The sequence below is a fragment of the Chinchilla lanigera genome, unplaced genomic scaffold (genome assembly GCF_000276665.1).
Source record: "Chinchilla lanigera isolate Chin_1 unplaced genomic scaffold, ChiLan1.0 scaffold00033, whole genome shotgun sequence".
Taxonomy (NCBI): Eukaryota; Metazoa; Chordata; class Mammalia; order Rodentia; family Chinchillidae; genus Chinchilla; species Chinchilla lanigera.
The window spans coordinates 21,645,675-21,669,911 of NW_004955434.1; the positions used below are offsets into that span (position 1 = coordinate 21,645,675).

Here is a 24,237-nt window from a genome sequence, read left to right on the forward strand (position 1 = left end):
GGCACTCGGCACTCGGCACTCGGCACTCGGCACTCGGCACTCGGCACTCGGCACTCGGCACTCGGCACTCGGCACTCGGCACTCGGCACTCGGCAGGCTAAGGCAGAACGCGTGCTGGGAGTTTGAGGTCAGCCTGGGCTACATAGCAAGATCCTGTTTCAAAAAACCAAAAGAAAGGAAGAGAGACCCCTGCTCGAGTAGCACCTTGTAGAATTGGTTCCCTGGTGTGTTTGTGTCGCCGTGCTTAGCCACTCAGGCACTGAGAGGATGCTATAGCCGTGGGCGGAGGGGATGTGAGTACTGCTTTTGCTGAGAGCAGACCTTAGCGTTCTCCATGTGTTGCTGGTTTTCTTAGCATGCAGAATGCATGTTGTGAGGTTGGGGAGGCTTCTACCTAGATTTCAGAGGAAGAGTTGAGAGGCTAGCCGAGGATGCACTGATGGAGCAGTGCATGAGGTTGTGGGAATGAAGTTGAGGGTAAAGTGAGACTCCCAAGGTTGGAGATGCCTGGAGTGTGGGACATTCGCTGAGGAAAGCTGCAGGCTGTGAGTAGAACCAGCCCAAGGGAGGGGCCTTGTGGGCTGCCAGCAGCAAGGCTGTAGGGTTGGGGCCCCCTAAACCCTTTGGAACTCAGTGTTAGCACCCCATGCCCAGATGTAGGACATGGAGCTACAGCACATAGTACTTGTGGATTTTCAGTCTTGTTTTGATAGATACAGATCTATCGATAGATCTCTATCTATATCTGTATCTGTGTATATATATGTATATATATTTTATTTTTGAGACAGGCAATGTAGCCCAGGCTGGCCTTGAACTTGCAGTGATCTTCCTGCCTTGGACTCCTGAGTGCTGGTCAATTCTCTTCTATCAATATAAGGCATATGATATAGGGAAGATTCGGGACCTCCAAATAATCCACATAATATAAGATAAATATAATTTATTTATTTATTTATTTATTTTTTCCAGTACCAGGAATCGAACTCATGACCTTGCGCTTGCTAGGCAGGCGCTGTGCTGCTGAGCTAAATCCCCAGCCCCAAGATAGATATAATTTCTGACCTGCTAGATGTCCTATATGGCAAGTTCATGTTCTGTAAAATGGAAGAATGAATTCTAGTAACTGTTTATTGAGAGAGAGAAAGCTTCTGTGGGGGGGGTGTCTTGAGGTTGCCCTTGACAACCCGCTTCTCCAGGGTGTTTTATAGAGTAAAAGTGAGGTGGGTGTAAAGTGAGACAAAATTATAGTTGCCTAATAAGCTTATAGTTGCAGTTCCTCAGGTAGTATTGATCCAGTAGGAAATCACAAGGTGGGTACGAGGTGGGAAAAAAGTATGGTCAACCGATAAGAGTGTGAGTGTAGTTGTTTAGGTAATACTGGTTAATGGGGCTCAAGTGGGGAAGCAAGTCACACAGCAAGAGCACCTGGGATGAGCAGGGACTCTCTGGAAGGGGTGGGTTAGGGCGGATTTGGTCCTCCACCCATCGTGGTTGTGTTTAGAATATCAGTCACTGCTGTTCACCCCTAGGTGAAGGAGGTGGGTGTAGTCGTTTCTCTGCCCTGAGGCCCGCAGTTTCCTTCTGCACTGCCTTCTTCAGAGGGCCCAGCCCCGAGAACTGCCTGTTTGTGAACTTAGCCGTCTGTGATACCATCACCCCGTAAGCCTTTCCGAGTGGGAGTGTGTACTCTGAGCCATTCACTGTACCTTGGGGTTGTGTAACTTTTTTTCTCTCTCTTCTTGAGATAGGGTCTCGCCGATCAGGGTACTTGCTTTTGGTTTTTACAGGGCTTTACAACTAAGTTGGTCTTTTGAGTCTCAGACGGACTTAGATTTGGACTTTTGAGAAATGGTAGAACTGTTGAGAACTTGGGGAAGGGTTGTTGCATTTCCAGCTGTATGCAGGATGGTTGTATTATGCTGGGTGGATTGTGAACTTGCTGTTTCCCTTATGTGCATATTAAGTGTGGTGTAAGGTGTGTCTGGGTGTGCCGTTGGTGTGGGTTAGCCTGTGACCACTAACCCTGATAGGCCAGCTGCACTGGGCTAGGAAGGGCCTCGCAGGCTAGTGGGGCGGGTGGCCAGGTGCCTGGGCCGGTCACAGGTGCGGCCTGGTGCCCTTCGGGGTCCCGCCCCGCTTCTCCTTGGCGTGGCTTGCCCGCTCTCCTTCCCCACCCCGGTGAGCCGAGCAGCTTTCCTCTGCCCTGCCTTCTGCCCTGAGCTTTGTGTCTTGGAGCCTGCCGGCCCTGTGGGGAATCTCCTGAAACAGTGGTCCTCAGCCTTTTTGATACCAGGACCTGGCTTCGTGGAAGACAGCTTCTCCAGGGACTAGAGAGAGGGTAGTTTTGGGATGGCTCAAGTGCATTACATTTATTGTGTACTTTATTTTTTATTGTTACGTTATAACGTGTAATGAAGTAATTATACAGCTCACCATAAGGAGGAATCAGTGGGAACCCTGAGCTTGTTTTGCTACACAGAGGTTTTGCCTGGGGGTGACGAGGACAGCGACACCTAGGTGTATGACTCCCGTGCGGCCTGTCTGCAGGCTCGTTGCGGCGCTGTTAAAGACCGGGTGTTGGAAGTGAAGCAGGATTTTCGGTGCATTGGTGGCAGTCTGGGTGTTCTGCCTGGACTTTAATCCAGGGCAGAATACAGAGATTTGAAGCGTCTTCACACGTGATTTTAAGGCCTATGTCATTTGTGATTTCAAAGCGCGGACCCTCTCCTGGCAAGGACACAGTCTGTGTGCGTGGCTTGCCCGCGGTGCCTCACAGATCATTGCTTCCCAGCTTGCGGTTCTGTGGCGAGAGATGGTTGTGCACCAGGTGGAGAGAGACGGCCTTGGCTCCATCCTTTCTCAGACCGCTGCTAATGACAGAAGCAGGTTGGGAGCCCCAGCGTTCGCTCGCCCCTCCGCCGTAATCCCACGTAGCTTTGAGTGTAGCCACTCTACCTGCCAGCTTGAGCACAGGTGTTCCTTTCCTCCGAAGTGAGTTGTGAGCAGGTTGAGTGTGTCGCGGGAGTAAGCAAGTTTTGACCCAGTCTGTGCCGCTGAAACGTGCTGCTGACGCCTGTTTTTCAAAAGGCTACTCTGGAGCTAGTCTCATGACTCAAAAACTCTGGCCTGTGATCTTCCCTGAGAGAGCCAAGGTCTGTCTGCTCGCAGAGGTAGCCGAGTGAGAGGACTGAGTGGAGGGCCTGTACTTTAACGTGCTTGAAGATTGCAGTCACCTCCTGTGAGCACCGTTACGTTAGTTGGCGTTGTTCAGCTAGCCAGCATTTCTTTGTGGATGTGGTAGTGCATAGACTCACGTGTAGAAGCAGCCTCCTTGACCCAGGTAGTGAGACCAGAAGCTGTGCATTTGCGGCAGACGATCCATCTCGGCACATACTGGCAAAAAATGACTGGCTTGGTTTTCCTGATACGAAACGTAATCATTCAGAAGCTTGAGTAGCTCAGCCGCTGTGGTATTGGTTGGCAACAGAAGTGCACATGAGATAATCTTGTGCAAATCCTCCTGAAAATATTCTTCAGAAAAACAGGCATCGTTGCTTTTTTCTCACCATCAGTAGAACTTGCCGCCTGGATTGTGCGACAACTGTGCATTGTCTGGTGTCTCAGATTGGGTTATGGTACCAGCCACGAGGGGCGCACGGGCCAGCCACGAGGGGCACACGGGCCACCCTTTTTTTGTTTTGGCTTTTTAAGGCAAGATCTCACTGTGTAGTTCAGGCTGGCCTTGAACTCACTGTGTAGCCCAGGCTGGCCTCCATCTCTTGGTGAGTCTCCTGCCTCAGCCTCCCAAGTTTTGGGATTATGGCAGTGTGGCACCACTCTCAGCTGTGTGCCACCTTTTGAACTGTAACCTCTCCTAAAAATTCACACAGGCGTTGTTTGCAGCAGGCAGAACCAACTCTTCTTCACCAACACTGGCTTCTTAGTTTTAGCAGTATGGGTAGCCACTAAGAGTGAGGCTGTGGGTGCAAACACTGAGGAAGTGTTCGGGGAAGTGGTGAAGTGGTGGCCCCAAGAATTGTTTCTGTTCTTCGTGTTTTTTTTTTCCCCTTTTGATACACAGTGCTCCAAAGGCTTCTTCTAAGACAGCGTGCTTGGTGCCTTTGTGTTGAAGCACTTGTAAGGGGTGCCCTGCTTCCTTGGATAGCTGTGGGCTTGGAGAATGTGAATCACCTGTTGGCAGTGAACGCGTAATTTAAGTAAGACTCTTGGTATTTTCTTTTAAATGCAGCTTTCCTTTTGTGGGCAGTGTAGAGTGTTCTGTCCTATCAGTGGTTGTTTCCCCCTTTTTAAAGAAGTTCTCCGGTTTGTTTTTTACTTGTTTGGCTAGGGTTATTTGGTGGGCTTATCAAAACTGACCAAGACAAGTGTGCAGTGCAGGAAGGAGGTGTGGACAGAAGAGTTAAATAAAGCACTGGGGTGGGTAGACTGCCTGTAGACAGAAGTGAGTGTTGGATTCTGGCTTACAGCCTGCCACCAAATGTAGCTGTACGATTGCAGTGCACTGCCTCATTGCCCACTGTAAAGCCTGCCATCACGGGAGCTTGTTGCTTATGGGTGGGGTTTTGAGATGAGTCTGTGAGCAATTAATTTATTGTGCACTGTCTTGGTTACTTTTCTTGTTACGGAGGCAGCATACCCAACACCCAGAGTTCAAGGAGGAGACGCTTGCTGTACCTCTCAGTTGGTTCCCAGTTGGCCACTCCAAGCCAGGGTGCCCTGGCAGAGGAGAAGCACTTCAAGGGAGGCAGAAGGCAGCCAGGTAGGGAAGATGCAGCAAGTAAGGACAACAGCAGCCTTTTTCTGTCCCTTCTTGTCTACCCAGGCCGCACAACTTTAGGACAGGTAGCACTCATACTTGGCCCGAGCCTCCCGTTATTCACACCCAGAACTGTGCCAGATCATTGGACTGATTTAGTAATCACACACGTTCTTGATCCCAGCATCACATACTTAACACGAGCATCACATGCTGTAGATCCAGCCACCTCTGAAAAGCCTCACGGATGACTGCATGAGGCTTTGGGGAGACATCTAGACACACGCCATAACATGCAATCACATTTTTCGCCACTGTTACTCTGCATTTGTAGCTGCTGTTCAGGGCTACATCATGCCTCAGTTCTGCCTCAGATAATCAAACACTAGATTTTCCTGGGGAGCATACTACCTATCTGGATCCCTCTTACGTGCAGTTCATGGTCGGGGTCTCTCTGCTGTGAGACTAATGCCGCTGCTGATCTGACAGGAAGCAGCGTTCAGGCAGGAATGAAAGATGGGAAGGCGTGAAGCTGTCTTCCAGTACAGATGAAGCGGGCTGCGGGTGTGGCTCTGCGGCACAAGCGCCTGCCTGACAAGCTCAAGGTCCTGAGTTTGATTCCCTGTACCAAAAAAAAAAAAAAAAAAATTGAAGTTTGTCCAATATAGATGAAGCTTAGTTGGCTTACCTGATGCCCACCTCTTGTGTAGTCATTTTCCTGATAGGCGGTGGAACAGTAGCAACCCAAGGCCCGGGTGTCGTGGACCCTGCCTGCCCCGAAACTGTGAGCTAAATTACGCCTTTTCTCTTTCAGCTGTGGGTGTCAGGTGTTGTTTCAGTGGTAGGAAGGCTAGTACACGCTTACAAATAAGCACCATAAGTGTAGCACGGCAAGTGCAGAGCAGAGCAAAAGGCAGAGCGGATGGAAACACCGTGTGTGATGATTACACAGGACGAGATGCTTGGTTAAAACTCAATACTCTGAAGAGGCACAAAGTAATGAAAGAATGTAACAGGTTTTACTGAAATGCAAGTCATTTAGTGCAGGGCAGAGATGCTTTTGGTGGAGAATGGGTATTAAGCTGGAAAGGTAACCAGGCCTAAGTCATGAAGGGTCCTAAAGTAGGAAGGAGTGAAGGTACACCCTGCATTGTCAGGGACAGGGAGCAGATACTTGAAGCTGTTAGATACCTTTGATTCCACTGTGAAGGGTGGAGCGGGAGAGCATTTTTGATGAGGCTGCAGGTTCATTAGCTGGATCTTGACGGCATCTCGGCGAGAATTGCGAACAGGAGTGCAAGGAAGGGCAAAAGAAAAGGATTGAGAATTTTTCTATACTAGCGGCATTTTTCTCTGGGCCATAGACGGTACCCTTTATTTTCACATTTCGCACTGTGTACCCATCACTCTACCTACTTTCTTTTCTTTTCTTTTTTTTGTCTTTTTATTTATTTTTTTTTTGGGGGGGTTTCTTCCGGTACCAGTTATGGAACTCACAACCTTGTGCTTGCCAGGCAGGTGCTTTGCCGCTGAGCTAAATCCCTAGCCCCTTTTTTTTTGTCTTTTTGAGACAAGGTCTTATGCAGCTCAGGCTGGCCTTGAGCTCACTTTGTAGTCCAGGCTGGTCTCAACTTGCAATGATCCTCCTGCCTCAGCCTCCTGAATGCTGGGATTACAGGTGTATGTCACCACGCCCGGCTTGCTTTTATTTATTTACTTATTTTTGTCTTTCTGAGACACAGTCTCGCTGTGCAGCTCAGGCTGGCCTTGAGCTCACCTTGTAGCCCAGGCTGGTCTCTGGTCCATTTGCATGATGCTTTTCAGAAGATTCTTTCCCGATCGTGCTGTCTGGTCAGGGAGGTCAGTTACTGCTGTCAGAGCATTTTGCTGTTCTGCAGGATTTTTTTCTTCCTGCCTTTTCCATGTTTGTTCCATTTTTTAAATTTGGTGACTACGTGCATTCTGAATTCTTTTACTTTTTATAAGTTTATTTTTGGTCTTTTTCTGTTCCATTGGCCTTTATGTCTATCCTTGTATGAATACTTTATTGTCATTATTACTCTTTAGAGCAAACCTTGCAGTCACTGTGTGTCCTGTAATCGTGTCTTTCAAAATTGTTTTGCGGGGCTGGGGATTTAGCTCAGCGGCAAAGCCTGGTAAGCGCAAGGTCGTGAGTTCGGTTCCCGGTACCGGAGAAAAACAAAAAAACACACAAACAAAATTGTTTTGCATTTTTGTATAGAACATGTTTGATGTTTGTAGAAGACACATTTGGATTTACATTTTCATATAAACTGTAGAGTGATCTTGTCAGCTTCTTCAAAAAGCCTGGTGGGAAAGTTGACATCTTAATAATACTGAATCTTCCAGTAGTTTAATATAGTACATCTGTTTAGGTCTCTTTCATTTTCTCAGCAGTGTGATAATTTTTTGAGACAGGGTCTCACTATGTAGCCCAGGCTGGCCTCTAACTCTTGGAGATCCTTCTGCCTCAGTTTTCTGAGCACTGGGATCTTAGTCGTGCGCTACTATGCTACCATGCCCGGCGTCGTTCTTCTGTATATTGATTTTGTATTGTATTACCAAACTCACTTATTATTTTGTTTCTTTTGAGACAGTCTCACTTTGTAGTGCTGGCTACCCTTGACCTCACTGTGTAGCCCAGGCTGGCCTTGAACTGTCAGTGATCCTCCTGCCTCAGCCCCGAGAGGGCTGAGATTACAGGTGTGCGCCACCATGTGTGGCTCCTTGTTACTGCTTTAGTAACTGACTGTTTTATCATTACCGGGAATTTTTAAAAATCCTTGCTTCAATGTCTTCCTTTGCCTTTTTTTTTTTTTTTTTTTTTGGCAGTGGGAATCAACTCAGGACCTTGTGTTTGCCAGGCAGGCCCCGTGCCGCGGAGCCCTGTCCCTAGCTCTTGCCTGTTATTACTGTGGCTGCTCAAGCTTCCTGGTGATCTTTTTCCACCCTCTTTCAAAATAGACTTTAGTTCAGTTTAATTTAACTTAATTTATTTCTTTTTGAGACAGGGTCTCACTATGTAGTGCAGGCTGGCTTTGCATTCACTGTGTAGCCCAGGCTGGCCTTAAACTCACTGCCATCCTCCTACCTCAGCCTCCTGAGTGCTGGGATTACAGGCGTGTGCCACCACTGAGGAGCAGTTTTAGATTTATAGAAAAATTGAAAGGATAGTATTCCTTATATCCCAGAGCCGGTTTATTCTGTTATTAACATATTAGCATGGTACATTTGTTACAATTAGTGGACCAGTATTTATACATTATTGTTAACTAAAGTTCATAATTTGTTCAGGTTTTTTAATTTTTTTTGGTTTTGGTTTTGGTTTTGGTGTGAGACGGGGTCTCATATGTAGTTCAGGCGGACCTCAGCTTCACTGTGTAGTTCAGGCTGGCCTTGAGTTCACTTTGTAGCCCACGCTGGCCTCCAATTCATGGTGCTCTTCCTGCTTCCACCTCCTGAGTGCCTGATTACGGGGGTGCACCACCAGGCCCGGCATATTTTCCTTTTTACCAAATGATCTTCTCTGTTCAGGACCCTATTCAGATACTGTATTGAATTCATTGTCGCGTCTCTAGGCTGTTCTTGGGTGTGGCAGTTCGCTTCCTTGCTTTTGGTGGTCATGGTGGTTGAGGAGTGCTGGTCAGGCATTTTGTAGTATGCCCTTGTATTGGGATTTCTCTGATGCTTTTCTTTGGTCAGAGTGGTGTGTGATTTGTGAGGATGATCACATCGTTAAAGTGCATTGTTATCCTATTGTCAAGGTTACGTACTATCAAAGTCACGAATTTTTTTGGCAGTACTGGGGTTAAACCTCGGACGTTTGCTCTGAGCTGTCTCCCCAGCCTTTTTTAAAGTTGCTGAGGGGCTGGGGATTTAGCTCAGCGGCAAAAGCGCCTGCCTGGCAAGCGCAAGGTCGTGAGTTCGGTTCCCGGTACCGGAAAAAAACTAAAAAAAAAAAAAAAATTAAAGTTGCTGAGTCTGGGTAGTTCTCCTTACTCAGCCTCTCAAAATGTTAGGATTACAGGTGTAAGCCACCATGCCCCTTGATATTGACCTTAATTATCTGCCTGATATTTTCTATATTTTTCTGCTGAGAATGTACCCTACCTCTTGTGGTGCAGGTAGGTATGTGCTGTACCACCGAGCTACATCCCCAGCCCTTTCCTCTTTGGAAGGAAGTCATTAAGCTCATTCCGCAATTGAGGAGGGGTGAGGAATGTTTTGTCTTCTTGAAGGCAAAGTGTGAAGTTATTTGGAGTTGTTTTACATAGGAAATTTGTCTCTTGCCTCCTTTATTATTCACAGCATTAATTTATATCAGTATTGACTTAGTGATTTTTTGTTGTTATTGTTTTGTGTTTTTGAGACAGGGTTTTACTATGCAGTTCAGGTTGGCCTTGAGCTCACTTTGTAGCTCAGGCTGGTCTCTAACTTGCAACCATCCTCCTGCCTCAGCTTCCTGAGTGCTGGGATTACAGGCATGCACCACCATGCCTTGCTTGATTTAGTGATGTTTATTTTATTTATCTTTCAGTTGTAACCAAATACTGTTTTATTTTTTCTTTTTAATTTTTAAATATTTTGGTGTTTTTGATTCAGGGTCTTGCTGTGTAGTCCAGATTGGCCTCGAACTCTTACCTTCCTGCCTCAGCCTCCCAAGTACTAGGATTCCAGGTGTGTGCCACCACACACCGGCTCTCAGATATACTGTATTTGCTCAGATTGTTCCAGCGTTGGATATCGGGAGCTTTTTCATCTGGCACCTGTGCTTCTCTCACACACCCATCAGTGTAGGTTTGTCTCTTCACTTCTGGCCACTCTCTGGCACTGGATATATGCATTTTGTGTATTTCTTACCCAGCCACATACTCAGCCTTTTATTTGGAAGCCTTGATTCTTTTTATTGAAGTGTTAGAACCAAGATTTGGTTGCTAGGTATGCTGATTGTTACTGAGATGTCCTTGCGTTTAAGCTCTCCTGGTTCATAGAGCAAGGAGTACACTTGTGTATGTCCATCCATCATATACACACCTGTAAATCTTTCTTTAGCAACAGTTTGTACTGTATTTATACATATATTTTTATAATTATAATGAGAGAGTTTATATTTTTATGTTTTTTAAAAATTTTTTTTGCTTTTTGCGAGACAAGGTCTTGTTGTATAGTCCAGGCTGGCGTTGAACTCATGGCAGTCCTGGCTCAGCCTCCCGAGTGCTGGGCGCCACCCCGCCCGGCTGCAGTGAGAGACGTTAACTCTGAAAGGTCAGCCATACAGTAAGCAGACAGTGTAGAATGGCATGGAGTACTGAAACAGTACAGTTTGTAACAACGTTATTCCAGATCTTATACTCTATAAATAATGGCTATACATGCTCACGTACAGAAGTTGAGAAGACTCGTCAGGAGTGGCGCTGCATCCTGTAGACCCACCACTGTAGTGGGCTGAGGCAGGACGGTTGGAAGTTCCAGCTCAGCCTGAGTAATTCAGTGAATTAACAAGACTGTCTCAAGATAAAACTTTTTTACTTGAGAAAGATTTTGCTGTGTAGTTCAGGCTCACCTTGAACTCACTAGCCCAGGCTCATAGAGATCCTCCTTGAACTCAGGAAGATCCTCCTATCTCAGCCTCCTGAGTGCTGGGATCACTGCACTGTATTTATATTAAGCTAAACATGAGCACATTTTTGCCCTTTGATTAGGGCTTGTTTGCTTGAATGCTTCTGATTAGATTAAGGCCATGCATTTTTGTTGAGTTCCTATATAACTGCATTCTTAGGGAGTTTTATTAGAAGGCATGTAATATCAGTCTGAGCAATTTTTTTTGTTGTTTTTTTTCTGGTACCGGGAATCGAACTCACAACCTTGCACTTGCCAGGCAGGCGCTGTGTCGCTGAGCTAAACCCTAGCTAAAGGCATATTATATTTGGTATATAAAATTGTAGAGCTGGGCGTGGTGGTGTATGCCTGTAATCCCAGCACTCAGGAAGCTGAGGCAGGAGCCCCACGTGTTTGAGACTAGGGCTACAAAGTGAGTTCAAGGCCAGCCTGAACTGCATAGCAAAACCCTGTGTCAAAAACCAAAACAAAACAAAAAACAAAATTGTGGTGCCTTCAGTGCATAATGTCTCTGATTTCAGCCCGGTAAACAGTCTTCCTTGGCTTGTCCTCTCCCATGTTTGTATCTTTTCTCTTTGGAGCCAGAACCCTGGCTTTCAGCAATTGTTGGGGTGTAGCAGAGGCACAGAGCATGAGTCATCACTGTCAGACATGGTCAGCTGACTTCCTGTTAGAGAAGGTGCAGGTTTTGCTGTCTTACACATCCCACTGCCCCTCCATTCCCCCAGTATAGTGATGTCACACGTTCATTGTTGTACAACTAGTGTGATTATGTAAATACTGTTTACTTTAAATTCTAGGTATTTTTTCTGTAAATTTTCTTTTTTTTTGTTCTTTTCTTTTTTTTTATTTTAAAGAATAAAAGAAGGATAACATGGTAATAGGGTGGCTTACCAAATTACAGACAAAGTCGTAGGAAGTTATCAATGGTTGTCATTTTACATATTGTTATCTACAAGATAGTTTCTCAGGAAAACAAATAGACAAATAATAGTTACAGATAAAAGTGGTAGGAGATTATCAATGGTTGTTGTACTATACTTTGGTATTTTCAAAATGGTTTCTGAAGAAAATAAATAGAGCTATACATGAGTGACCAATTGAATACTCATTGACTATTCTCAATGGTTGTTGTAGGAAAAACATAGGAAACATAGGAAATAGCATAGGAACAATACAAACATTACAGTTATGGACAGATTAGTAGAAAAATATCAGTGGTTGCTGTAATACATGGTGGTATCTTCAAAGTGGTTTCTCAGGAAGACAGAGATACACAAGAAAGATCTAACAAGTAGTTACAGCCTAAGGGTTGTGAAAAATAGCGTATTACCTCCTCACCATTGACTCCTGTCACTGAGGTGTGATGGCTGGAAGGAAGGCCAGGATTGAAAAGAAGAACTGAGAGGCTTGCACCTGTGTCTAGCAACAGGCTGTTTTCTTGTTCCTCCATAGTCATGATTACCTGGGGCTCCTCCATGGAGATGACAGTCTGGCCAGAGGGAGAAGGCAGAGTATGCCCCGGGCCCCCTCATTCCTGTTGGACTACCTGGTAGGATGGGTCTGAGCTCTGAGGCCTTTGCTTCAGAGGGCAGACCGATTTCCAGTGGTCACCTTTGCATTCAGGGCATGGCCCAGGGGGGTCCTTAGGGAAGTTCCTCTTGAGGTGGCCTGGCTTTTAACAGTGGTAGCAGATGAATGCAGTCGTCAAGTTCTTCTTGGGGCCCTGATGTAAATTTTCTTCTTTAGACTTTTTAGTGCTTAAGAATTTTTAATTCGTTACTATTTTAAAGCTTGCCTATGTATAAAATTTCTGATTTGTGGCTTTTCTGAAAAAGGCAAAAAGACTTAGTAGCTTAGCAAGACCCTGTCTTAAAGTAAAAATTAAAAAAGGGCTGGGTTGTAACCCAATGTGAAGGCCCTGGAGTCAAGCCCAAGTACTACCCCTACCCCCAACAAGCAAGAAAGAGCCAGGCGTGGTGATGCACATCTGTAATCCCAGCACTTGGAGGCTGATGCAGGAGGAGTTTGTGGCCAAGGCCGGACTACGTACTGCATTCAAGACCACCCTTGACTACAGAGCAAGACCCTGTCCAGACAAAATAGCACAGCACAGCACAGCTGGTTTTTCCACGTTCATTTGGCATTTAACTGTTGGTAAATGCCAGTGTTCTGTAGTTAGCAGGACACGTGTCTTACCTGACTTCCTGTAGGAATTTGTGTTTGCAGCACCTTTGCAAAACTTTTCACGGCAGGTAGCAGCGATAGAGAACTAGAGGAACTGATTTTGTCTGAAGTGACTTTAGTTTCGTAGTTCCCCGATGCGGCCATTGTGAGTGACCCTAGTGCTGTCTGGAGGGAGTCCCAGAGCCTCTGCTTTACACCCTCAGTCCTTGCTGCTGTTGTGTGAAGTGTTGGTGAAGGTGTAGAGGTAGGTGAGCCAATGCACACTGCTGGTGGGAGTGTAATTGATGGAGTCGTAGCAAATAGTCAGGGGATGCCTCACAGTTACAAACAGGACTACCTCGTGACCCAGCAGTGTAATCCCACTCCTCCGCGTTCATTGGTGTCTTGAGGAGACATCTGCTCCCACCCCAGCCCTCCACGTTCGTGGCAGGATTCCTCGCAGTAGCCAAGATAATAGTATCTGTTACAGGGTGAATGAATAAAGGAAACGTGAGAGATTTACGCAGCCGTGTGCTCACACGTGGAATACCACACGGCCGAAAGAACCTCATCGTTTGGGGCAGTGAGCCAGGCGCACCTCATTATTTCAGTCATGTGGAAGTCATCAGAGTAGAGAGCAGAACAGTGGTACAGAGTCTCAGCCAGATGGGAAGAGTAAGTTCTGGCCCTCTGTGCCACAGAAGGGTGATGACGGTCAGGAATACTGTATTTTATAATTGAAAATGTCTAGGAGAGAGGATTTTTAATGTTCTCATTGCAGAGAAACTGTAGAGGTTTGAAATGGTGAGTAAACCTGAATATCCTGAGCTGATCCCACCGTAAAAGTACTGAAGCGCTACACTGTGCCCATAAAAACATAGTTACGTGGCATCACTAAAGCACTGTGGTACGTGATGGAAAACTTCAGCCAGGAAAAAGAAGGAAACGCAGTTGTTAAAGGCGGCATGGATGAACCTGGAGGACATCCTGCTAACTGGGGAGAGCCAGACGCAGACACATACAGTGTGATCTCATATGTGGAATCTAAAATCTTCCTTTCTCCATCAGTTTAAATATTCTAGGTAACTCATACTGGTAGAATCATATGGTATTTGTCTTTTTGTAACAGACATTTCATTTAGCATAATGTCCTCAAAGTTTGTCCTTGTTGCAGCATGAGTAGTGTTTTATGTACATTCTGTTTTATGTTTATCACCTGTTGGCTATTCTGAATAATACTGGTGGTATTACTAGGTTTGGGGGTGCTAGAGTTTAGGGTGCTGGTGTCTCCTAGAGATGGTTTCCAGGTTCTCCTTTTGTAGCCCAGGCTGACCTTGAACTCAGTCATCCTCCTGCCTCAGCTTCCCAAGTGCTGGGATTACAGGAATGTGAGTCACCATGCCCAGCTCTCAAGGCTTTTTGTCCAGAACAAAGAATTGGTCATGACAAGCACGAGAGGTAGCAAGGCTTTACCTTTGTTAATGGTAGGAAAAGAAAAGTGCTCTGCAGAGCGTTTGTTACCATTTGTTAAAAGTAAGAAAAGTGCTGTGCAGGGTGAGTGTGAGCCAAGTAAGAGTAGGCAAAGAAAAGTACATTCTACAAGGCGAGAGCTCACTGTGGAAGAGAACATGGTCGCAGAGAGCTCGGGGCGACTGTCTTTTGTGCCTCCCACTCCCCCGACTCACGCAGGTTTGTGCCGTCCTATTGGAAACCTGCTTAAGTTCACCTAGGAGGAATTGGGAAGGCGCTGTCTGGTTGGGCCCATGTGCAGGGCTCTCGGGACTGTCCTGAGTGTGTTTCCTGGGATTTGCAGGTCACGTACAGGACCTGTAATGTACAGGTGTGCGTCGTGCCCCCGTCCAGCCAGCCTGCTGTACCCTCATCTCCTGCCTCAGCCAACTGATGATTCTTGAACACCTCTTCGTATGCATATTGGCCACTTGTATCTCTTCTTCGGTCACAGTTTCTCTTTGTACTGGATGTTCCAGCTAGTATAAGGCAAGAAAAAGAAAGAAGAGGCACCTGTATTCACAGATGTGTTTACCTGTGCAGAAAATCTAGTGAACCCTATTAAAAAACTAGTTAATTTCCTTAGCATAGTCACATTTAACATCAGTATATAAAAGTCAGTTGTATTTCAGCCAGGCTTGGTGGTGCATGCTGTAATCCCAGCACTTGGGAGGCTGAGGCAAGAGGATCACTGTGAGTTCTAGGGTAGCCTGGCCTATGTCTTGAGTTGAAAGTCAGCCTGAACTACAATATATAGTGAGACCCTGTCTCAGAAACAAAAAAGGGAATGTGATCATCACGTATACCTAACATGTACCAATAAAGTTAATCAAAAACAACAGTTACATTTCTTTATGGTAGCAATGAACAGAAATTCAACTTTGAAGAAAACAGTGTAGGTTATAATAGCATCTAAAATTTTAAGTTCTTAGGGGTAAATCTGACAAAGCCTGTGTGTTTGTCAGCTTTCCATTACTGTCACAAGCTACCTGTGATAATTCGCTAATTAAGGGAACACATTTGGTTCAGGGTTTCGGAGATGTCACGGTTGCTTGGCCCTGTTTCTTTGGGCCTGAGGCCGTGCAGTACATTACGGTGGGAGTCCATGGTGGAAGAGGCCTGTTAACTTCACGGCAGCCAGGAAGCGGGGGGGGGGGGGGGGGGGGGGCGGGAGACACACATACCAGGGCCCCGGATCCCTTGCAAGGGGTGCTCCCAAGGACCCAGTTTCCTTCCACCGTTTAAAGGTCCCACCAGCTTTCAGTACTGGTGGGTGCTTTACAGCAGCGGACACAGCCAAACCTTCAGCATAGAGGCCTCGTATGGAACTACAGAACGTGAGAGAGCTGTGCTCAGCAAGCTGTGAGACAGCCTGAGGACGTTCTGAAAGAGCTGAATAAATGCAGACAAAAGCCTTCTTGGGCGAGATGACTCAATATTGCTGAAATGTGAACGCTTAAATGTACCTGTAGAGGCTGGGAATTTAGCTCAGCAGCAGAGCTCCTGCCTGGCAAGTGCAGGGTCGTGAGTTCGCTTCCTGGTACGGGAAGAAAAACAAAAAACAAACAAACAAAAATAAATGTACCTGTAGATTCAACCAACCTTAATTAAAATTCCAGTGCCTTTTTTGGGGGGATATAAAAATTGACAGGGAGATTTTAAAATGCTTATTAAAATGAAAAGGATTTAAAAAAAGAAAAAGGGCCAGGTGTGGTGGCGCACGCCTGTAATCCCAGCACTTGGGAGGCTGAGGCAGGAGGATCCTTGTGATTTCGAGGCCAGCATAGCCTACAGAGTGAGCTCAGTGGCCAGCGTGTACTGTATTTTGAGTACAGTACTATATTTTGGTCTCAAAAAGACCCCAAAAAAAAAAAAAAAAGAAAGGATTAAAAAGTGCAAAGGATTGAGGATAGTCAAAGCTTGTTAAATTTTTTGTTTAAAGCACAAAATTGAAGGCCAATACCAGTAGATTTTACAACTTTTTTGAGAATGAATCTTGTTATATTGCCCTGGCTGGCCTCAGACCCTTGAGTAAAGTGATCCTCTTCCCTCAGCCTCCCAAGTACTGCTCTAGTTGGGACTATAGGTGCGCACACTGCACCAGGCTCCAGATTTTAGGGATTTTTAAGTTATAAAGTTACAAAAGTGAACACCACATTTTCATGCCCAGCACAGCTGGGCATGCTGACACAGGGCTGTGTAATCCCGCCTGCTTAAGAAGTTCAGGTGGGAGGATTGTGAATTTGAGGGTGTTTTGGACTGCTTAGCATGAACCTGTTTCAAAAAATAAAGAAACACACCCATGTAGCTGGCCTGGGGGTGTAGCTTGGAGGTGGGGCATTTGGATGTGTCCCTTGCACTGCAGTGGAAAAATGTCAGAGCTGGGTCAGTGGTGCGGACGTGTTGTCGCTGCCACTCAGAAGACTGAAGTAGGAGTATCAAGACCACCTTGGACCACAAGACCTCATCTCAAAGAGTAAACCAACAAACAAATAAAAAGTTAAAAAAAGAAGCCTGTGTAGTACTGACATAGGTAGATCCGTGGAACAGGATAAAGAATCTAGTAATAGACCTATGCATATCAGGCAGTTGAGTTTTGAGCAAAGGTTGGACATTGGAGAATGTAGAATCTTTTCAGCAGTGGTGCTGGAAAGATTAAATATCCATATGGAAAAAATGAATTGATTTCATACCTTGCACCATATACAAAAATGAACTCAAAATGGATGATAGGTCTAAATGTAAGCTTAAAAATCATAAAACTTTTAGAGAGAAAACCTTTGTGATCTTGGATTAGATACTTTCTTTTTTTTTTTTTCTTTTTCCTTTTTCCTTTTTTAGATAGGGTCTTACTCTGTAATTCAGGCTGGTCTTAAACTCACTATGTAGTCCAGGCTGGCCTTGAACTCAGGGTGATTCTCCTGCCTCAGCCTCCCAAGTGCTGGGATTACAGGTGTGTGCCACCACAACCCAATAGATACTTTCTTAAATACGAAATCATAGCAGAGTTAAAAAAAAAAAAACACAAAAAACAAAAAAACCACATTGATAAATTGGTCTTGGGGCCAGGGATATAGTTCAGTGGCATAAGGTCCTGCCTGGCAAGTGCAAGGTCCTTAGCTCGATTCCTGGTACCAAGAAAAAAAAAACCCAAAAAACAAGATAGTTGATAAATTGCTCTTCATCAGAAATTAAAAAAATTTTTTTAATTCACATTTTTTTTTGGTACCAGAAATCGAGCCCATGACTTCGGCGTCTTCCAGGCAAGCTCTGTGCCTTTGAGCTATTCCAAGCCCTCATCTGTTCTTTTTAACAGACACAAGAAGGGAATGAAAAGACAAGCTACAGAGTGCAGGAAAATACTTGCAAAGTGTATGCCAGGTAAATGACTTGGCTCTGCAATACAAAGAATTCTCAACTTTCAATAAGGAGAAAAAATGCAATTAAAAAAATGGTCAAAACATTTGAACAGAAACTTCACCCAAGAAGAGAGATCCACGAAGAGCAAGTACAGTCTTTTCAACAAGGATATAATCTCACTGGGCATGGTGATGCACGCCTATAATTCCAGCACTCAGGAGGCTGGGGCAGGACGATTGCCGTGAGTTTGAGGCCAGCCTGGGATACATAGTGAGTTCAAGGCAAGCATGAACTACATAGCAAAACCCTGTCTCAAAAAGACATAACAAAAAAAAGGATATATTCTAAGAAACACGTAGGTAGGTGATTTTGTTGTTCTATAATGATAGAATGTAGTTCTATAAACTCAGATGGCTATAAGGTCACTAGGTGGTACAGTCTCAGGGAACGCTGTCATGTTGCAGTCTCCTGTTGACCAGAATGCCGTTGTGTGGCCCATGACTGCGGGAAAATGTGTTCAGCATCATTAGTTACCAGAGAGATGCAAAGTGGAATCACAGTGTCATATCACTGCATACCTATGATGTACAGAAGTGGAATTTAGAATGGAGTAGGATTTTAGACTTTAGAATGTCTAAAAACTAACTATGGGGCCAAGGATGTAGCTCAGCGGTACAGTGCCTGCCTGGCAAGCAAGTGCAAGGTCCTGAGTTCAGTTCCTGGTACCAAACAAAAAAACTGACTATGAAATGTGGAAGAAGATGTGAATTCTCACATGATGCTGGTAGGAACGTTAAGATGGTATGCTCACTTTAAAAACCATGTGGCATTTTTCAGAAGAACATATATCAGATAATCCAGCCATTCCATTCTAGGAATGAAATAGTTAAAAGCATAGGTCCTTAAAGCTTGTACATGTGTGTTCATGGCTGCTTTATTTGTAATAGCCTCAAACTGGAATAACACAAATGTCTGTGTTCATTGACGTAAGTGAATGGATAAATTACTGTAGTAATTCATACAGTGGAGTACTACTCATCAATAAAGAATACGCGTTTGATAGAGGGAACGACATGAATGAATCTCAGTAATTACAACGAGTGAAAGAAGTCAGACCCCCTAAAAGAATACATATTGTATTGTTCTGTTCATACAAATTCTGGAAGCTGCCCTAGTTGTGTGTTAACTGTTCTTTGCCACAGGTGTTGTATTTGAAAGTTTGGACCACGCCGAGCATGGTGGTTCACCTCTGAAATCCCAGCGCTTGGGAGGATCAGCATGAGTTCCAGGCCAGCCTGCACTACATAGCAAGACCCTATTTCAAAAAAAAAGAAAGTTTGAACAGTAATTTTTTCTTTCTTTTTTGAGACAGGGTCTTACTCTGCAGTTCAGGCTGGCCTTGAACTCACTATGTAGCCCAAACTGGTCTTGAACTCAGAGCGATCCTCCTGCCTCAACCTCCTGAGTGCTGAACAGTAAATTTTAATTAAAACAGTCTATAACTGATTTTTTTTTTAAGTGAAAAAGAAAACAGATTGTTGTCTGGGGAGGAGAGGTTATGGAGAGCTAGAATACAGTATGTGCATTATATTGTGTGGTTTTATTTCTTTTTTCTTTTTTGCCTTTTTCAGACAGGGTCTTGCCGTGCAGTTCAGGCTGGCCTTGAGCTCACTTGGTAGCCCAGGCTGACCTCGAACTCGCAACGGTCTTCCTGCCTCAGCCTCCTGAGTGCTGGGATTACAGGCGTGCACTGCCACGCCCAGCTTATATTGTGTATTTAAATGAGCTCAGTAAAGTTGTTTTAATAAAGCACATAAGACCTATGGAAATACTTACAACTTCGGGAGCTTGGTTTCTTACTAAAGATACTGGGTTTAAAGAGTAAATCCTTGCCTTCCCAGCTGTAGGGCATACTTCTGCAGTCCCAGCTGCTTGGGGCTGATCTCAGAAGTGAAGGGTTGGGCTGCAGCTCAGTGGCAGGATGCTTGCCCAGCACGTGCGCCCCTGGGTCCGGCCTCCACTGCCACATCCGTGCGCACGACGTGGTGACCCAGCATTTACATTCTCTGTGCTTCTGCCACATCACGCCTGATCTCCCAAATGTGTATTTCATGTTTGTTTCATCTGTTTGGGGTGTAGTTTCTCATGTGTGTAGTATTTATGGGTGAAATACTTAGTGATTCCCAAACTAATATTTTATGTGGTGTTTATGTGGTTTGTTGCTTACAAGCAACGAGAGTTCTAACTGGATTGTTACAAGACTGCTTTAATTATACTTATTAATATTTCCTTTATTTTTATTTTGGTGGTGCTGGGGATTGAACACATGCTGGGCAAGTCCTCTATCGCTGAGCTACACTCCCAACCCTTATTTCCTTTATTTTTCTGTGTTAGGTACTGACCAGTCCACTCACGATGTTTGAATGTGAAGTTCTGACTCTAGGACTACTGCAACTTCAAAGATAATTTAAAAATATGGGCTGAGTGTTGTTCATTAAGTATATTTTGCTCATGGTGGCACACGCCTGCAATGCCAGTACCTCGGAGGCTGAGGCAGGAGGACCACTGTGAGTTCGAGGCTATCTTGGGCTGCATAGTGCCTTCTAGGCCAGCTTGAGCTACACAGTGAGACCCTGTCTCAAGAAAAAAGTGTATTTTGCTCAAAGGACAGCACTCATAACCCATCTCGTGACACTTACATAGAGAATTAGGCACATGAAACAGTCGTAGTTACATTACAAATTAACATACTTCGCAGGAGGAAAGGTTGATGGTATGAGAAAAGGTGACAGTCTGATTATAAATTTAACTGGGAATATACTCGTTGACTGTTGTTAACTCAAGGTTATTTTAATTTCAGTGAGTCATTATAAAATATTTCATTCAACGGATTTCATTTCTCCCAATCCTTCTTTTAGGAAATAGAATAACAGCCATGATAGAAGACAAAGGACCAAGAGTGACAGACTACTTCGTTGTGGCCGGTCTCACTGACACATCTACTCTTCTGGATCAAGAAATAAATCGTTTGGATACCACGTCAGCTGGACCTAAAGCTCCGATCACAGACATTGCCGTTATTATCAAATCCGCTGGGGAGGAGGTACCTGAAGGTTACACATGTGTTGAGGCCACTCCATCAGCTCTCCAGGCCAACTTGAACTATGGAAGTCTCAAAAGCCCAGAACTTTTCCTGTGTTACAAGAGAGGAAGAGATAAACCACCTCTAATAGATATTGGGTACGGTGACTTTTTTCTTTGCTGTAGTTAGGGCAAAGCGTTTACTTACGCTGGTAGCACAGTATTAGAAGTTTGAAGTCTGCTGGTTTTATTATTTCAGACTCAAGTATAGTAATATATTGCATATCTGAACAAACCCTCCCTGAGTTTCTCTGTATTGCACTTTGTTACATCATTTCTTTTTAGAGAACATTGAAGGCAGTCGTGAAATGAAGCTCATTTCTGTTGTACTCCTCTAGTAAGAGAAGCTTGCTAGTTAAACGTAGAAGAATGAGAAGCTGTAGTAACAGACTTGCACTTTAAGTGTAGTGTTTTGAGCTAGGGTCTGGCCTTGAACTTGTGCTTCCGCCTCAGCCTTCAGAGTAGCTGGGGTTGTGAGCATCTTCCGCGGCACCTCGCCGAGACACTGTGTTCTGAAGGGTTCCTTGCATTTTATGAAGCTCTGAGCTTGTTTCACAAAGGAGCATTTCTGGTGTGAAGCGCCTAATTGGGGTCTGAGGATGTGGCGTGCGTGGGATAAATTTCTGGTGTGCTCCATGTGTGTTGGAGGCAGAGCAGGCTGGTTCTTACCTTGTGTTCCGGTCTTTCCTGTGCCCTTTCTTAGCTGTCCTTTAGAGGCCCGGGTCCCCAGCCCTCCAGTTGTAAATGTGAGTCTCCAGAGAGTGCTACTCCTTGTGCTTTTAGGGCCCAACTTAAAAACGAAACGACTTAAGTAATTACAGCTTGCAGGTGAGTCAGTACCCCGCGGCTCTCCAGGGTTCGAGTTTCTCTCACAGTAGCTCACTGGTAGAGGGTTGCTAGGCTGTGGTTGTCTCTAGGTAGCTAACCTTGATGGCTCAAGTAATTGTTAATATCAACTTAAGTATTTCCATATGTTCTCATTTTTTTTTTTGGTTTTTCTCCGGTACCGGGAACCAAACTCACGACCTTGCGCTTGCCAGGCAGGCGCTTTTTGCCGCTGAGCTAAATCCCCAGCCCCCATATGTTCTCATTTTACCCCTGTTCTTTCCTGAGGCTGGTAAGTTTTGTAAAACCGAATAGTTGTCATAAAGACACACCTGACCTGTGTGTGGTGGTGCACACCTGTCATCCCGGCTTTGGGCAGGCGCAGGCATGAGATCACGAGTTTGAGGTCAGCCTGGGCAGTGTAGGGACTGAGTGAGACCCTGTCTCAAAAAAGGGGTGCAGATGTACCTCTCTGTGAAGGCCCTGGGTTTAATCCCTGGTGCAGCAAAACACACACCCATTTCATTCAATTAAGTTGAAACACTGTTCTCTTTGGTCTTGTTACTGTTCTATAAACTGAGATGAGATATTTATAAGATGCAGGTATTCGTTTATTTATTATTTGTTTATTTTCAGATATTTCTTGTTTTAACGACCTACATATTCAGTGATTGTTCGCAGTTAGAGCCCACTGCTTCGCCTTACGCCCTGCCTTTCTTTTTGTACGGCTCTGTACATCTTGTTTATAGTCTCACTGATCTTTTTGTGTAGCACTTCTTATACAGTGCTGTAATTTTTGCAGATTGTACAGCACAGTACTGTAGTTTTAAAATTGTTATACATTACAGAACCGCATGTAAGAGTTATGAAAATTAAGGCAGTCACAAGGTGGGAGTTTCCTTTAACCACTTTTTTGTTCTGGTTATATACAACTCCTCATGTAGTAACCAGTTCATTTAATGACTGAGGTGCAGGACTGTAACTTGGTTGTTAAGTGAGGGATGTCTATAATAGTGTTTTTTTTCTGGAAAAGATACTGAACTGTAAAATCTGATACTCTCATTGAAATACTAAATACTGTATTCTATAAAGTGTAATTTACTTTTTTTCTTTTTTTGGTACCGGGAATCGAACTCACGATCTTCCACTTGCCAGGCAGGTGCTGTGCCACTGAGCTATATTCCTGGTCCTATGAAGTGTAATTTAAAGAGAGTGACATGTTAGCTTATATATTAGATGTGTTTATTAAGATAACATCATAGACTTTTATACAAAGTTCCTTTATTTCCCTTTATTTCTCTTTAAAATGATTTGCTTTTCCAGATTTTTTTTTTCTTTTTTTAAGGGAAGGAAAGGTTTATTTAGCTCAGTTTGTGGAGGTTTCAGTCCATATGCAGCTGGCTCCAAGGCAGGGTGGCACATGGCAGAGGGCAAACGCTCATGGCAGCAGAAAACAGAAAAAGCAACAAGAACAAAAAGGAAAGTTTTTTTTGATTTTTGAAAAATTTCAAAATGTTGATTTTTGATTTTTGAAAAATTTCAAAATGTTGAAAATACATCAAGTGTAATTATAAAGTGTTATTATAAGCACAAGTACCCTTTCCTCCTAGGTGATAACTGCAGGGTAATATATACTTCTCAACAGAATTAACAACAAGTTAACATTTTTCCATATTTTTGTGAAGTTGCTGGAAAGGACCCTGGAGATGTCCGGAGAGCTCACCCATGCGTACTGCAGCGTGCATCCCTGCAGGCCTCCGCACCACACTGTACAGCAGCCTAACACCCCACACATGTGAGATACCCGTTCCATGCACATTGTCCCAGGGCTGTCTCGCTTTTAACCCCCTCCCGTTGGAGCAGGGTGGCTGCACTGAGGGCATCCGCTGCCCTTTCGCCCTCTATTTGGAACAGGTTCTCGCTGGTTGGCCGTGCTGGGCTTGAATTTCAGTCCTCCTGCCCCGCCTGGCAGCATGCTGGGATTGTGGTAGTATGCCGCCAGGCTTGGCTTCCTTAAACATTTACTTTTTTTTTGTCTTTTTGAGACAGGGTCTCGCTATGCAGTTCAGGCTGGCCTTGACCTCATTCTGTAGCCCAGGCTGGTCTCGAACTCGCAATGATCCTCTTGCCTCAGCCTCCCGAGTGCTGGGACAACAGGCTTACAGATGTGCACCACCATGCCCGGCTTAAACATTTACTTTCTAAGAAGGTTTTTTTCTTAAAAAATTTGGAAGGATTTTTGTAATATATTAGGAAATTGAGCTCTTTATGAAATGTTAGCAAATATTTTTTTCTAAGTTTCTAACTAGTCTTTGACTTAGCTTAGGGTGTTTATGTGAAGCTTATTTTATGCAGTTAATATTTTTCTTTTTATTGCTTGCAGACTGAATCACAGTAATGCTTTTTCCACAGCTAGCTTTTCTTTCTCTGTACATTTTCTTTTTCTCTTTTCTTTTGTAAGGAGTGAACCTAGGGCCTTCATACTGAGCTACATCCTTAACTCTTTTTTACTTTGAGACAGAGCCTCCCTGAGTTGCTAGTTTGCATAGGCTGAGCATGAGTTTGCAGTCTTCCTGCTTCTGCCTCCCAGAGTGCTGGGGTTACAGGCTGCGTCGTCATCCCTAGCTTAGATTTTCTTTTAGCACTAGTATGATTTTATTTTTTAACATTTAGATCTGTGATAACTGGGAGCTCTTCTGTTGTATAGTATAGGTAAAATTTTAATTTTTCTCAGTGGCATTTTGATTTCTAAGGCAGTTGTCCAAGTACCACTTAATAAATTTTAAAGTCAATTTTCCCCTTATGTTTTTTTTTTT

The 24,237-nt window shown here is 44.5% G+C and overlaps 1 protein-coding gene across 3 annotated transcripts in view; it reads left to right on the forward strand.

The window, feature by feature from the left end:
• Positions 1–24,237, forward strand: part of Dennd4c (DENN/MADD domain containing 4C) — a 100,775-nt gene that overhangs the window by 5,607 nt on the left and 70,931 nt on the right. For all 3 annotated transcript variants that reach the window (XM_005388729.2, XM_013516304.1, XM_013516305.1), the window contains one exon: positions 20,374–20,695. In XM_005388729.2, coding sequence (XP_005388786.1) covers positions 20,374–20,695 — 322 coding nt within the window. Of the gene's footprint in view, positions 1–20,373; positions 20,696–24,237 lie in introns of those variants that run through there.